Source organism: Fukomys damarensis, unplaced genomic scaffold, assembly GCF_012274545.1.
Source record: "Fukomys damarensis isolate Sample0158 unplaced genomic scaffold, DMR_v1.0_HiC HiC_scaffold_3, whole genome shotgun sequence".
Classification (NCBI taxonomy): Eukaryota; Metazoa; Chordata; class Mammalia; order Rodentia; family Bathyergidae; genus Fukomys; species Fukomys damarensis.
This window is the reverse complement of record NW_022900915.1, coordinates 16,028,584-16,040,893: the sequence shown is the minus strand read 5'-3', so window position 1 is coordinate 16,040,893 and position 12,310 is coordinate 16,028,584. Positions and strand designations below refer to the sequence as shown.

General features: G+C 41.2%; 2 protein-coding genes across 15 annotated transcripts in view; both read left to right on the top strand.

The window, feature by feature from the left end:
- Positions 1-2,267, top strand: part of LOC104855124 (protocadherin gamma-B2-like) — a 4,847-nt gene extending 2,580 nt beyond the window's left edge. The window contains exons 2-3 of the mRNA XM_033765430.1: positions 11-541; positions 2,229-2,267. Of these exons, the coding sequence (XP_033621321.1) occupies positions 11-541; positions 2,229-2,267 (570 nt within the window). The remainder of the gene's footprint in view (positions 1-10; positions 542-2,228) is intronic.
- LOC104855158 (protocadherin gamma-C4) overlaps positions 1-12,310 on the top strand; it is a 171,487-nt gene that overhangs the window by 96,621 nt on the left and 62,556 nt on the right. Inside the window, exons 1-2 of one of the 14 annotated variants that reach the window (XM_010613855.3) lie at positions 1,682-4,847; positions 8,981-11,865. The exons of 12 other annotated variants lie outside the window; for them this stretch is intronic. In XM_010613855.3, the coding sequence (XP_010612157.1) occupies positions 2,424-4,847; positions 8,981-9,022 (2,466 nt within the window). In that variant the 5' untranslated portion in view covers positions 1,682-2,423 and the 3' untranslated portion in view covers positions 9,023-11,865. Of the gene's footprint in view, positions 1-1,681; positions 4,848-8,980; positions 11,866-12,310 lie in introns of those variants that run through there. One more of the 14 variants, XM_019206020.2, reaches the window with a different exon arrangement.

Sequence of the window (12,310 nt, the reverse complement as noted above, 5' to 3'; positions counted from 1 at the left end):
CGTGCTGCAGGCCAGCGACCCCGGGCTCTTCAGCCTGGGGCTGCGCACGGGCGAGGTGCGCACAGCTCGCGTTTTAAGCGACAAGGACGCTGCCCGCCACCGCCTGCTGGTCGCTGTGCGGGATGGTGGGCAGCCTCCTCTTTCGGCCACCGCCACCCTGCTCCTGGTCTTTGCGGACAGCTTACAAGAGGTGCTTCCGGATCTCGCTGACCAACCTGTCCCTTCTGAGCCCCAGGCCGAGCTGCAGTTCTACCTGGTGGTGGCTTTGGCCTTGATCTCAGTGCTCTTCCTCCTCGCTGTGATTTTGGCCGTTGCACTTCGACTGCGACACTCTTCCAGTCCCACTTACTGGGGCTGCTTTCAATCTGATCTCTGCTCTAAGAGCAGACCAGGGGTTTCTCTCAACTACAGCGAGGGAACCTTGCCTTATTCCTACAATCTGTGCGTTGCGTCTGACTCTCAGAAAACAAGGCTTGATTTTCTCACCATGATGCCGGAATTGGTCACCCCGCAAGATCCTTCCGAGGAAGCTTCTTTGGCAGTAAGTCTCAAGAAAAACAAGATAAGCTCTGGTTCTGGTTCTGTTGCTTCTACTCATGTGAGTTGCAGTGTGTCTTTCATTTGAAAATGGTTTGGTTTAATTTTCAAACCAATATTTTGGCAAGGAAATCTTAAGCAGATCATATCTACCATTGCTTTAAGTTTGGCTATCCACTCTCAATATTTTCTGTCCCTTTCTCTGTGGGCCTGTAACTTCACTCTCAGCCTTCAAATATTTTGAAGTATTTTGTACACACACACACACACACACACACACACACACACACCAAAACACTCAGGTGAGAACTGTGTATTATGATGCTGCTAACCATTCAAATATTTTAAATTGAATAATAATTTTTCTTTTTGTGGTTGTCTTTGGTAGTTCAATGTCTAGAGTATATAAGTTTTATTTTCTATTAACTAAATTGAGAGAAAATGCATAACAAAATATTTTAAATGACTAATAACTTGGTACTACTGAGGTATATTAGAGATTCTTGGCTCTCATTACTCAATTTTATGTTTGATTTTTCTTCATAGCTGTGTGTAAATTTCCTCCCAATTTTGAAGATATTACTTTTTATGGCTGTCAGACACTGAAGTGTAGCTCCATAATAGAGCATGTACTTTGCTTTGAAGAGGTCCAGGATTCAATATCCAGCACTCTCCCCACCAAAAGTGCTTTTCCTCAGAATATACATATTTATATTCATGGAAGTACAGTAGCTAGTTTTGTCTTAGGGATAATTTTTTCCTATATTTTGGTATACTTCAAATTTATTACCAGTAATTCTCAGTAATTGGAATTTGGTTACCCAGGAAAAGGTAAACATAATATTCTTTGTATTGTTGATTTTTTGGTACTGGGATTAAACTCAGGTCCTTGTGCTTGTAAGGCAAGCAGTGGAACCACTGAGCTAAATCCCCAGCCCCTTGTTCATTTTCTTTTACTAAGGTTTTCCCAATACTAAACATTCTTTTGAAACATAATGTACTAGTAGAATTGTAGAATACTACAATTATTTCCAGTAAATGCACATTGGAATGCTCCCATTTTGTTCACATCCTGTTAGTACATCTTCTTCATTTGTCTTCTTGACAGATATAATTCTGATGATGTATACAAGCACATTTCTCTCTCTCTTTTTTGGTTTCTACTTTACATGAAAATTTGATGTTTTAAGTGCTAAATCTCAAGCTGTTGAAGTAGTCCTTCCATTCAGGCAAGTTCATGAAATCTATTGAAGCATTGTCACCTCGTGCCTCAAATTATAACTAAAGCCAAAAGTTTAAATTATGTTATAATATAAATTATCAAAACAAGAAGTTCCTGGAGACTGGTCCCTCATAATAGATGTGGAGTGATCTCAAAATAGGTGTGCTAAAATTACTGTTTGTGAAAACTAAGTTCACATGAAATCTGATCACAAGAATTGCAAAACAGACATCTACGGAAAATAATCTCAAGACAGTGGTTCTGTCTGAAAACTTTAGGAAATAAAAAAGAAGTTCACTTCAAGTGTCTACTAAAAGAAATACTCTTGGTTTAGCGAGCTCCGCCTCTGTTCTTACTTGAAGAACAGTAGGTGGAGCTATTTGAGGTATAAAAACCAAAAATTCTTTCCGGGAGTCCAAGATTGTGCAGTAATTGGTTAGGACTCTGAGTGCCGCTGTTCACCAATCAGGCAGAGAAATGCAAAGATCCTGATCTAGCAGGCGCCTAAAGCACAAAGCACAGATCGAAACAAACCATCTCCGTGAGGAAACAGCGGAGAAACGCTCGACCCCGCCCGGGACCCTCCGATTCCAGGGGCTGAAGAGCTGACCCTGACTTCAGTGATCAAGGGCAGAAGTGGAAAAAATCCTGGAGGAAAGTGACAATGATTCCCGTGCGACTACACCGAGACTGCAAGGGGCCGGTCCTTCTGGGCGTCTTCTTGGGGATCCTGTGGGAAGCCCGATGCGCCCAGATACGCTATTCAGTTCCTGAGGAGCTGGAGAAAGGCTCTAGGGTGGGCAACATCTCCAAGGACCTGGGGCTGGAGCCCCGCGAGCTGGCGGAGCGCGGAGTCCGCCTTGTCTCCCAAGGTAGGACGCAGCTTTTCTCTCTGAACCTGCGCAGCGGCAGCTTGGTCACAGCAGGCAGGATAGATCGGGAGGAACTCTGCATGGGGGCCACCAAGTGCCAATTAAATCTAGAGATTTTAATGGAGGACCAAGTGAAAATATATGGGGTAGAAGTAGAAGTGACGGACATTAATGATAATGCCCCCCACTTCAGTGAAAGTGAATTAGAAATAAAAATGAGCGAAAACGCAGCCACTGGGATGCGGTTCCCCCTTCCCCACGCTTGGGATCCAGACATCGGGAAGAACTCTCTCCAGAGCTACGAGCTCAGCGCAAATACTCACTTCTCCTTGGAGGTGCAAAACGGAGCAGATGGTAACAAGTATCCGGAATTGGTGCTGGAGCGCGCCTTGGACCGCGAGGTACAGGCCGCTCACCAGCTGATCCTCACGGCTTTGGACGGAGGTGACCCGGTCCGCATCGGCACCGCGCGCATCCGGGTGGTGGTCATAGACGCGAACGACAATGCACCAGCGTTTGCTCTGTCTGAATACCGCGTGAGCGTTCCTGAGAATGTGGCTGTGGGCACTCTGCTGCTTCTGGTAAACGCTACCGACCCAGACGAAGGGGACAATGCGGAAGTGAGGTACTCCTTCCGGTATGTGGACCACAAGGCGGCCCAAGTTTTCAAGCTGGATAGTACTTTAGGGACAATATCAACAATAGGGGAGTTGAACTACGAGGAATCAGCTTTCTACGAGATGGAAGTGCGAGCAATGGATAACGCAGGATATTCCGCACGAGCCAAAGTCCTGATCACAGTGCTGGACGTAAATGACAACGCCCCTGAAGTAGTGGTCACCTCTCTCACAGGCTCTATTCCCGAAAACTCTCCCAGAGGGACATTAATTGCCCTTTTACATGTAAATGATCAAGACTCTGGGGAAAATGGACAGGTAATCTGTTCCATGCCAGGGAACGTGCCTTTTAAATTAGAAAAATCTTATGGAAATTACTATAGTTTAGTCACAGATACAATCTTAGACCGGGAACAGGTTCCTAATTACAACATCACGGTGACCGCCACTGACATGGGAAATCCGCCCTTGTCAACGGAAACGCATATCTCGCTGGTCGTGAAGGACACCAATGATAACCCGCCGGTCTTCCCTCAGGCCTCCTATTCCGCCTACATCCCAGAGAACAACCCCAGAGGGGCCTCCATCTTCTCAGTGACCGCACATGATCCCGACTGTGACGAGAATGCACAAGTCACGTATTCCCTGGTTGAGGACACTCTCCAGGGGTCGCCGATGACCTCTTTTGTCTCTATTAATTCGGACACCGGCGTGCTATACGCATTGCAGTCCTTTGACTATGAGCAGTTCCGAGACCTACAGCTACAAGTGCTGGCGCGTGACAGTGGGGACCCGCCGCTCAGCAGCAACGTGTCATTGAGCTTGTTCGTGCAGGATCAGAACGACAATGCCCCCGAAATCCTATATCCAGCCATCCCCACGGACGGTTCCACAGGAGTGGAGCTGGCACCCCGCTCCGCAGAGCCGGGATACCTGGTGACCAAAGTGGTGGCGGTGGACAGAGACTCGGGCCAGAATGCCTGGCTGTCCTATCGCCTGCTCAGGGCCAGTGAGCCGGGGCTCTTCTCCGTGGGGCTGCACACGGGCGAGGTGAGCACGGCAAGAGCCCTGCTGGACAGAGATGCTCTCAAGCAGAGCCTTGTGGTTTCTGTGCAGGATCACGGCCAGCCCCCTCTCTCGGCCACGGTCACTATCACCGTGGCCATGGCCGACAGCATCCCCGACGTTCTAGCGGATCTGAGCAGACTGGAGTCTCCAGCCAACTCCGAAACGTCAGGCCTCACGCTGTACCTGGTGGTGGCAGTGGCCTCAGTCTCTTGCGTCTTCCTAGCCTTCGTCCTCGTGCTGTTGGCTCTCAAACTGCGGCGCTGGCACTCAGTGCGCTTGCTCCAGGCTGCGGGAAACGGATTGGCTGGTTTACCAGCCCCGCACTTTGTGGGCGTGGATGGGGTGCGCGCTTTCCTACAGACCTATTCCCACGAGGTCTCGCTCACCGCGGACTCCAGGAAGAGCCACTTGATCTTCCCGCAGCCCAACTACGCGGACACTCTCATCAGCCAGGAGAGCTGTGAGAAAAGCGAGCCGCTTTTGCTATCAGGCGATTCGGTGTTTTCTAAAGACAATCATGCATTAATTCAGGTGAGTCCGTATTAGGTATTGTTTTCTGGCTGGAAGCAAAATATCCCTTAGTAAGGATGATTAGTGTATATTTGGAAATCATATACCAATACACATATATGTGTTTCTAAATACGTATATATGTAAACGTAAAATCAATATCGGGCCTGGGATTTAGCTCAGTGGTTCTGCCTCGTGCCTCGCAAACGCAAGGTCCTGAGTTTGATCCCCGGTACCGGGTGGCGCAACATAAATAATATTACCATATTATTGAGGCTATATTATTAGATAATATGTAAGCAATCTCTAAAGTACCTTGTTAATATTCTTTCTATATTTTTCTAATTTATCAACTAAAATACACTTCATGCTTTTATTTTTTTTTTCTTTTTGGTCATGTAGCAGTTTTGTGTCAAGCATCTGATACAATTTATCTGTTAAAAAACATAGATTCTTTCATTCAATGGAAAGTATAAATGAAATAAATGAAAAATTTAGTAAGCCTTTAAAAAGAGTGTCTTTTAAAATATTTTTAAGACTTTTTTTTTTTCTGTACTGGGGTCAAACCCAGGACCTCAATGAATATACTAAGCCCTCTACCACTTGTAACGTCCCCAGCCCCAGTCGACTAGAATGGTTTTAACTACACTTGAGATTGCTGACAATTTTATCAACTGTCTTTTTAAAGTATACTAACTCTTTCCGATTTTTAGGGATACATTCATTTATACTTTCTTGGTGTCCTAAGTCATTTCATGTTTTTAAATCATTCAACTTCCCAATGTGGTGAGTTAATTTCTTATACATTTGAGTTTTCTCAAGCATACAATATATATATACAATATATATATTGTCCTGAAGAACTGTGAAGATTTTTTCACCTTTATTATACATTCAGTAATAAAATATTTTTGTATTATGTATGCTAGTAAATAATATACTAGACTTTTATGCTCAATTTCTCTGTTGATGATATTAATGATGGTTTTGTGAAATATTCAGAATTAACAAAATGTGGCACAATGGTGACTGAAATTATTGCCATTTATCCACTGAGTATTTCTTTGAAGAAACAATTTCTTGAAAATTTCATTGTGTTTTGAGCATACTTTTGGTACTGTGGGAAAATTTACAGCAATTCCTTCTGCTTCCTGCATTAAATTTCCCATAACTTTTACAAACATGGAAGTTTTTCTTAAAATTGCACAGATTGTGTTTTCTAAGAATTCACATGTACTGTGGAAAGTTTATTAGGAACTGGATGCAAAAATGTTTTACTATTGTGGAACATTGCCTGATTTCTTTTTCCCTTCAAAAAGGGATAGGAAGCATAATTCTTTATCCTATCTTTTTATTTGCTGCCTATAAAAAACAAAATAGTCAAGACTTAAATTTATAAAAGAGATTACAAGGGCTGGGGCCTAGCTCAGTGGTGCTGTACCTACCTTGCAAGTGCAGGGTCTTGAATTCGATTCCTGGTGTCGGTGGGGGGGAGATATTACAAACCATTTAGTGAAGGAAAGATAATCAAATGACTCTAAAATGCTACCAAGATTCACATATTTCCTTAAACTTCTTGACAACCAAGCCCCCACACACAAATCAAAAGGAAGCATAGATTCTGTGGGTTTGTTTTGTGTTTTTTTAAAGGAAGTATTTGAGCCTATGCAAAAAATACAAAATTTATCTTTACATAATGTTCCAAATAGAATTTACAGCATCAATGTTCTATAACAGTAAAAAATTAGAAGCCAAAACACCCCCTGTTATATTGTAGAGATTATAAAAATATTTTTCAAAGAGCCAATTCTCATGCAACACAAGATGAAAGATATAATTGGAAACCAGAAACTGAGAAACTAAGCCAACATAGTATGATTATGCTGATTACTATTTACCTAACTTGACTTAGAGACAAATCATTGAGAGATAGGGCTTGAGTAGTTGTAACTCTTAGACTGTATCTCAAAAAAATTAGTAAGCTCAACTGTGCTTACAGTTTGAGCTGGGAAGCTTTCATTATATAGTTCTTTTGGGGGAGGTACCAGGGATCAAGCTCAGGACCTTGCACTTGCAAAGCAGATGACAGAACCACTGAGCTAAACGCCCAGCCCCATAGTTCTTTAATTAATGAAATAGTATCTAAGAGTGCTGTGGGGATTCTCTGACACCAGCTTTCTGAAGACAATAAATTTGCATCTCATAATTTCCTAACTGGGTCACTTTTGACAATTTATTTAATCTCTTTGAGTTTCAGCAAAATGTGGATGATAACATTTAATTTGAAAGATTGTACTGACTACAGAAAATGTATAAATCTTCTAGCTCATAACCAGTAGTTAAATAACAGTAGTCATTTTTCATGGTGAACAGAAAAAGGAATCATATTGACATTCTGTTTGGGAAAGAAATAATGAATTGAGTGCTTTGCCATGTGTTAAAATGAGATGGCTTGTACATGAAAACAAAATTTTTCTAAAATATTTGTGAAGCTGATTTTAAAATCTTAAGTGCCAAGGCATATTGATTGAGAAGCCACAGTTTCAGACCATAAACAATGGAAGAAATATTATTTTGTATGAGACAATTTTGTGAACATTAAATTTTCTCTGTATGAATAGTATAAACTAAACAAGGGTCCTATGAAACTTATTTTTTAAAAGCAGTTTACTCCAATGAGATCTTAGGTGATTTAAAAAAAAAATGGATCACCAAAACATGAAGGTTCGAGTTATTTAGTTTGGGCCATATGAGAATTGACATGAATGGCTATATAAAATACCAATTTTAGTTTAAGAATACTTAGGATAGTTGTTGATAATTAATAATTAAGGTATTTGTTGATTGTTTTCTGAGAGTAACTGAGTAATGGGTTTAGATGTTTACATTTCATCTGGTGCCAGTAATGAAAGTACTATATCAAGGGCTTTTCCTGCCTTCCTGTGTGTTGTGGCTGTTGGTTGTGCATTCATTTCATCTAGGGTGTTCAGCTATAACTTAAAAGTTGTGCCTCTGCTGAAAATTTGACTGTAGTCTGTCAACTCTCACCACATTCACTTCGGAAGTGCTATTGAACCTTTGTGAGATTATACATATCTTCAGTGAATTGGAAGACTAATGATCAATTAGCGCACTGTCCCCAGTCTTCTCAGTGACATGAAGCAAAGTATCTCTGATGTTGAGTTGAATAATTCTGGTGAAAAATCTACCTTTTTTTAAATACAAGATACTAGGTTCAAGAAAGAAAACATACAGTTTTGAAAGGAAGTCAATCAAGCTAATGAGTCTATATCTCAGGAAAATGATACACTCTTTCATGTTACATTTTGCATTCATTTTTGGGGAAAACATACATAACAAGTTACCAATAACAATGCATACTGTTTAGGATATATTCTTAAAATAGTTTTGGCCAAAGATAGCCTATGACAAAAGTAAATTGAAAAATATTTTATAAAGGGTGATGTTTCAGGATAACATATGGGAAGGACTCTGGTTCAGGAAAATCTGAAAAAATTGCCATCAAATAGACCATTGAGCCAAAAAAGAAATCTATTTTTATGAAAAGAAGTTGGTATTATCATAATTTTTCTTAGAGAACTCATATAGAGATCTATTGTGTGTAATATTGACAACAGGTGTAATTTCTTAGCTAATAATTAAGTCTCTGAAGCATTTTACATAGTAGTTTGCCCACTTAATTATTCAATAAAATACCTGAGTTGAATGATTAGAAATCAGTCTCTTGGGAAAGAATCATTCTACAAAACCATTGATTTTACATGTACTTTCTCTCTATGTCAAACCCACAATTGAGAGCTAACATTCAGATCTATTTTACAAAGCTAACAAACAGGACAGCCAAAAAATTAAAAATAAATGTACTAGTTCATAAGATTACCATATTATGAAACCATCTTGAGACTGTATTACATAAATGCAAGGAAAGACTGGATGGGGGTACAAACAGAAAATATTTTATCTCAGAACTATCCAAGATCAAGAAGAGATAAGAAGAAACCATCACTTTGACTTTATGTGCTGAAGAAACCAAAGTTATAAGTTGCCAAAACTATTTAATTGCAGAGCAAAACTGTACACTACCTTTCAACTTGGAAATTCGTTGAGAAACATCTTTCTGCTCTCAATTCCAGAACTTCGAGTTCTGCTTTCTTCAGGCTGCAGTTCTACAGTAGAAACTCAGAGTGCTGCTGCTGGCCCACACCAAAACAGATCCCTCCATCCTTCCTGCTTGGTGACTTTCTTAATTGGATTCAATACAAATACAGAAGAGACCAGAAACATTCTTCAACCAGGACCACATGCATTCATTGGCAGTGAGCTCTGCTTTTGTTTGTTGGGCGCTCTATGGTTAAAAGATCATATGAAAAGGGCCTTACCTGGGTTGAAGCTGCAGGAACCCTGACTGTGGATGAGATGGAAAACAGCATAGGTCTACCAGGCCTGGTGTCATGGGGGCAAGTACTGCTTCTCTTGCGTCTGGTTTTATGCTGCAAGGTGTTCTTCCAACAGATCCGCTTTCAGTCCCTGAGAAACTGGCCAAGGATTCAGTCATAGGAAATCTTGCCAAGGATCTAGGCCTCAGTGTCCAGCACCGAGGTTGTGGGTTAATTGAGAAAAAAATAAAAACAAAAAAACAAAACAAAACAAAAAAAACAAACCATGACTCTGAGTGAAGAAAGTGGAGACTTGTGAGTGACAGAGTGGATCAGCAGAAGATATACCCCCAAGATACATTTGTACAGTACATTTTGAAATTGTAGATGAAAAATCCTTTAAGTGTTTTTCAGATTAATGTTTTTCACATTAATTGAAAGATTTGGGATGTGAATGATAAGCAGTTCCTTACAAAATTATCACCTTAGCAGAGACACTATATTTGTCTTCGAAGTGAAAGAGACCAACAGTGGAAAGAAATATGTTGAACTTGTCTCAGAGAAGCCATAGACTGGGAAAAGCATAGCTCCTATCATTTAGTGCTTAGATGGTGGGGACCCACCACAAAGTGGGACACTCAGATCCTGATCCTGATCCTGATGGTTGATGCCAACAACAACCCCGGCCCCCAGTTTTCAGTCAGGATGTGCATAGGGTCAGCCTTCAGGAAAATGTGCCCACAGAAGGCTGACCCTGTGCTGAAGGTAAGGGCCACCGACCAGGATAGGGCACCAGTGCAGAGATCATGCGTGCCTTCCCAGCCCAGAGTGCTCATAGCCAGTTTGGTCTTGATAGTAAGAGTGGAGAAGTGAAAACTTTAAGTACATTGGATTTCAAAGAGATTAAAAACTATTCCATGGTTTTGACAGCACGGGACAAAGAAGAACTGGTGGCTCAGTGAACTTTTGAGATTGAAACTGTAGATGATAATGACCATGTCCCACAGGTGATTTTTTTACTTCTGATTCAACAATGATTCCAAAGGATTCTGCACCTCAGACTATAGTTACTCTGTTTAAAACACAAAATCCAGATTCAGGAGCAAGTGAGGAGTTGTATTACCCATACAAGAAAGTGCACTTCTCAAAGTTGAATCTTTCTCCAGTAATCGCTAAAGCTTGTAACAGATGGGACATTGGAGAGGGAACAGGCCCTGGAGTAAAACATCACCATTTCAGCCACCGACAAGGGCAAGCCTCCCCTGTCCTCCAGCAGGAGCATCACCTTACACATTGATGATGTCAATGACAATGCTCCGTTTTCCCACAAGGCCTCCTACATGGTCCACAGAGCTGAGAACAACCCTCCTGCTGTCCTACCATGTGCTGCAGGCCAGCGACCTGGGCTCTTTAGCCTGCAGCCAAGTATTAAGCAATAAGGTTGCTGCCATCAGTGCCTGCTGGTCACTGTGCGTGGTGATGGGCAGCCTCTTTCGGCCACCTCCACGCTGACCTGGTGCTCGCTGACAACCTACAAGAGGCGCTGCCAGACCTCGACAACAGCTCTGCAGATTTACATTGTGATTCCAAAAGTAATTTCTATCTAGTGGTTTCTGTAGCCTTAGTTTCTTTTTTATTCTTCCTGACTGCATTATTTGTGCTGGTTTTGAAATGCCGAAGACTCCAAAATGGCCATATCTTTGAGTCTTTCCCCACATACCTCTAGCCCCCAGATTTCTCTAGACCCCAGATTTCAAGGTAATTGTAGCTCTATGATATCATATTCCTACCAAGTGTGTCCTACTCCTTACTAATCCAAGCCTCTGAATTCCCTCTTCGGAAGCCCTCCTCCTCAGTTCTCTATAGCAACCTCACTTTGGAACTCTCCTCTGAAGAAAGGCATGATTCTAATTGCTTGGGTCAGTGTCCACCCTCCACAGTGAGAAATTCTTGATGAAATTAAGTTCAATCACAAACAGATTTTCTTCCAGCATGAAATGTTTTCAAAACTCTCAGGGAAGAATATCTTGGTGGTAAAATCCAAGGCCCTAAAATGGGAAATCTGGCATGGGGAGCTTGAGGGACAGTAATTCAGCATGATAGGAGTATCAGATGAGCCACAGCATTTAGGATCTCAGAGGTAGGAAACATTTTTATGAAATATTTGATTATATTTTACCTTGATATTCAAATTGATCCAAAAACAGGAGGGCAATTTTTGATCACTGCACTATAAAAGATGCACATTTGTAACTCAGAATCACTGGTTAGCACTTCTCATTCAACACATGGCTTTTTCATTTTCTATTTAAGAAACCTCTTACTGTAAGTAGACATTCTGGCTGGAAAGTTAGCCAACCATTTCAATTAATCTAAGGATAAGACTCTTGGAAGTTGCTAACCCTAAGAACTGAAAATTATTGTTCCACAGAAGAGTGTTTTGGACAGCTTTTCACATGGAAAGTTGCCTTTCAAACTAGATTATGAACACCACTAGAAGCTGGCCTGGCTCCCACTCATATCCATTCCTTCATTCTGTATGAGATGAGGATTAAGGGTCTTCCCCCACCCTCGTGTTATCTGCATCATTTATTGAAAAGTTTCTTTCATCTGTTGAATTGCCTTAGTACTCTAGTTGAAAATTATTTCACTGACATATGTGCTTCTATTTCTATGTATTATCTATTTTTCTATTATATTGCCAATATTGTACTTCTTTTTTGGGGGGGGTACCAGGGATTGAACTCAGGTCCTTGTGCTTGCGAGGCAGGTGGTGGAAACCCTGAGCTAAATCCCTGGCCCAGTATTGTACATTCTTGATTATTACAATCTTATAATAAGTCTTGAAATCAGGAAGGTAAGGGTTGCAACTCTTTTCTTCTCTATAAATATTTTTACTATTTTTGGTCCTTTGTCTTTCCAAATAAATTAAAACCATCTTGTTAGTTTCCAGGGGGCTAAAGCCTGTAGGGATTCTGAATGGGATTGCATTGAATCTAAAACTATACTAGGAAAGTAAGGGATCATCTTTATCAATATTGATACTTCCCAATCCATGAACATGGTATATATATATATATATATATA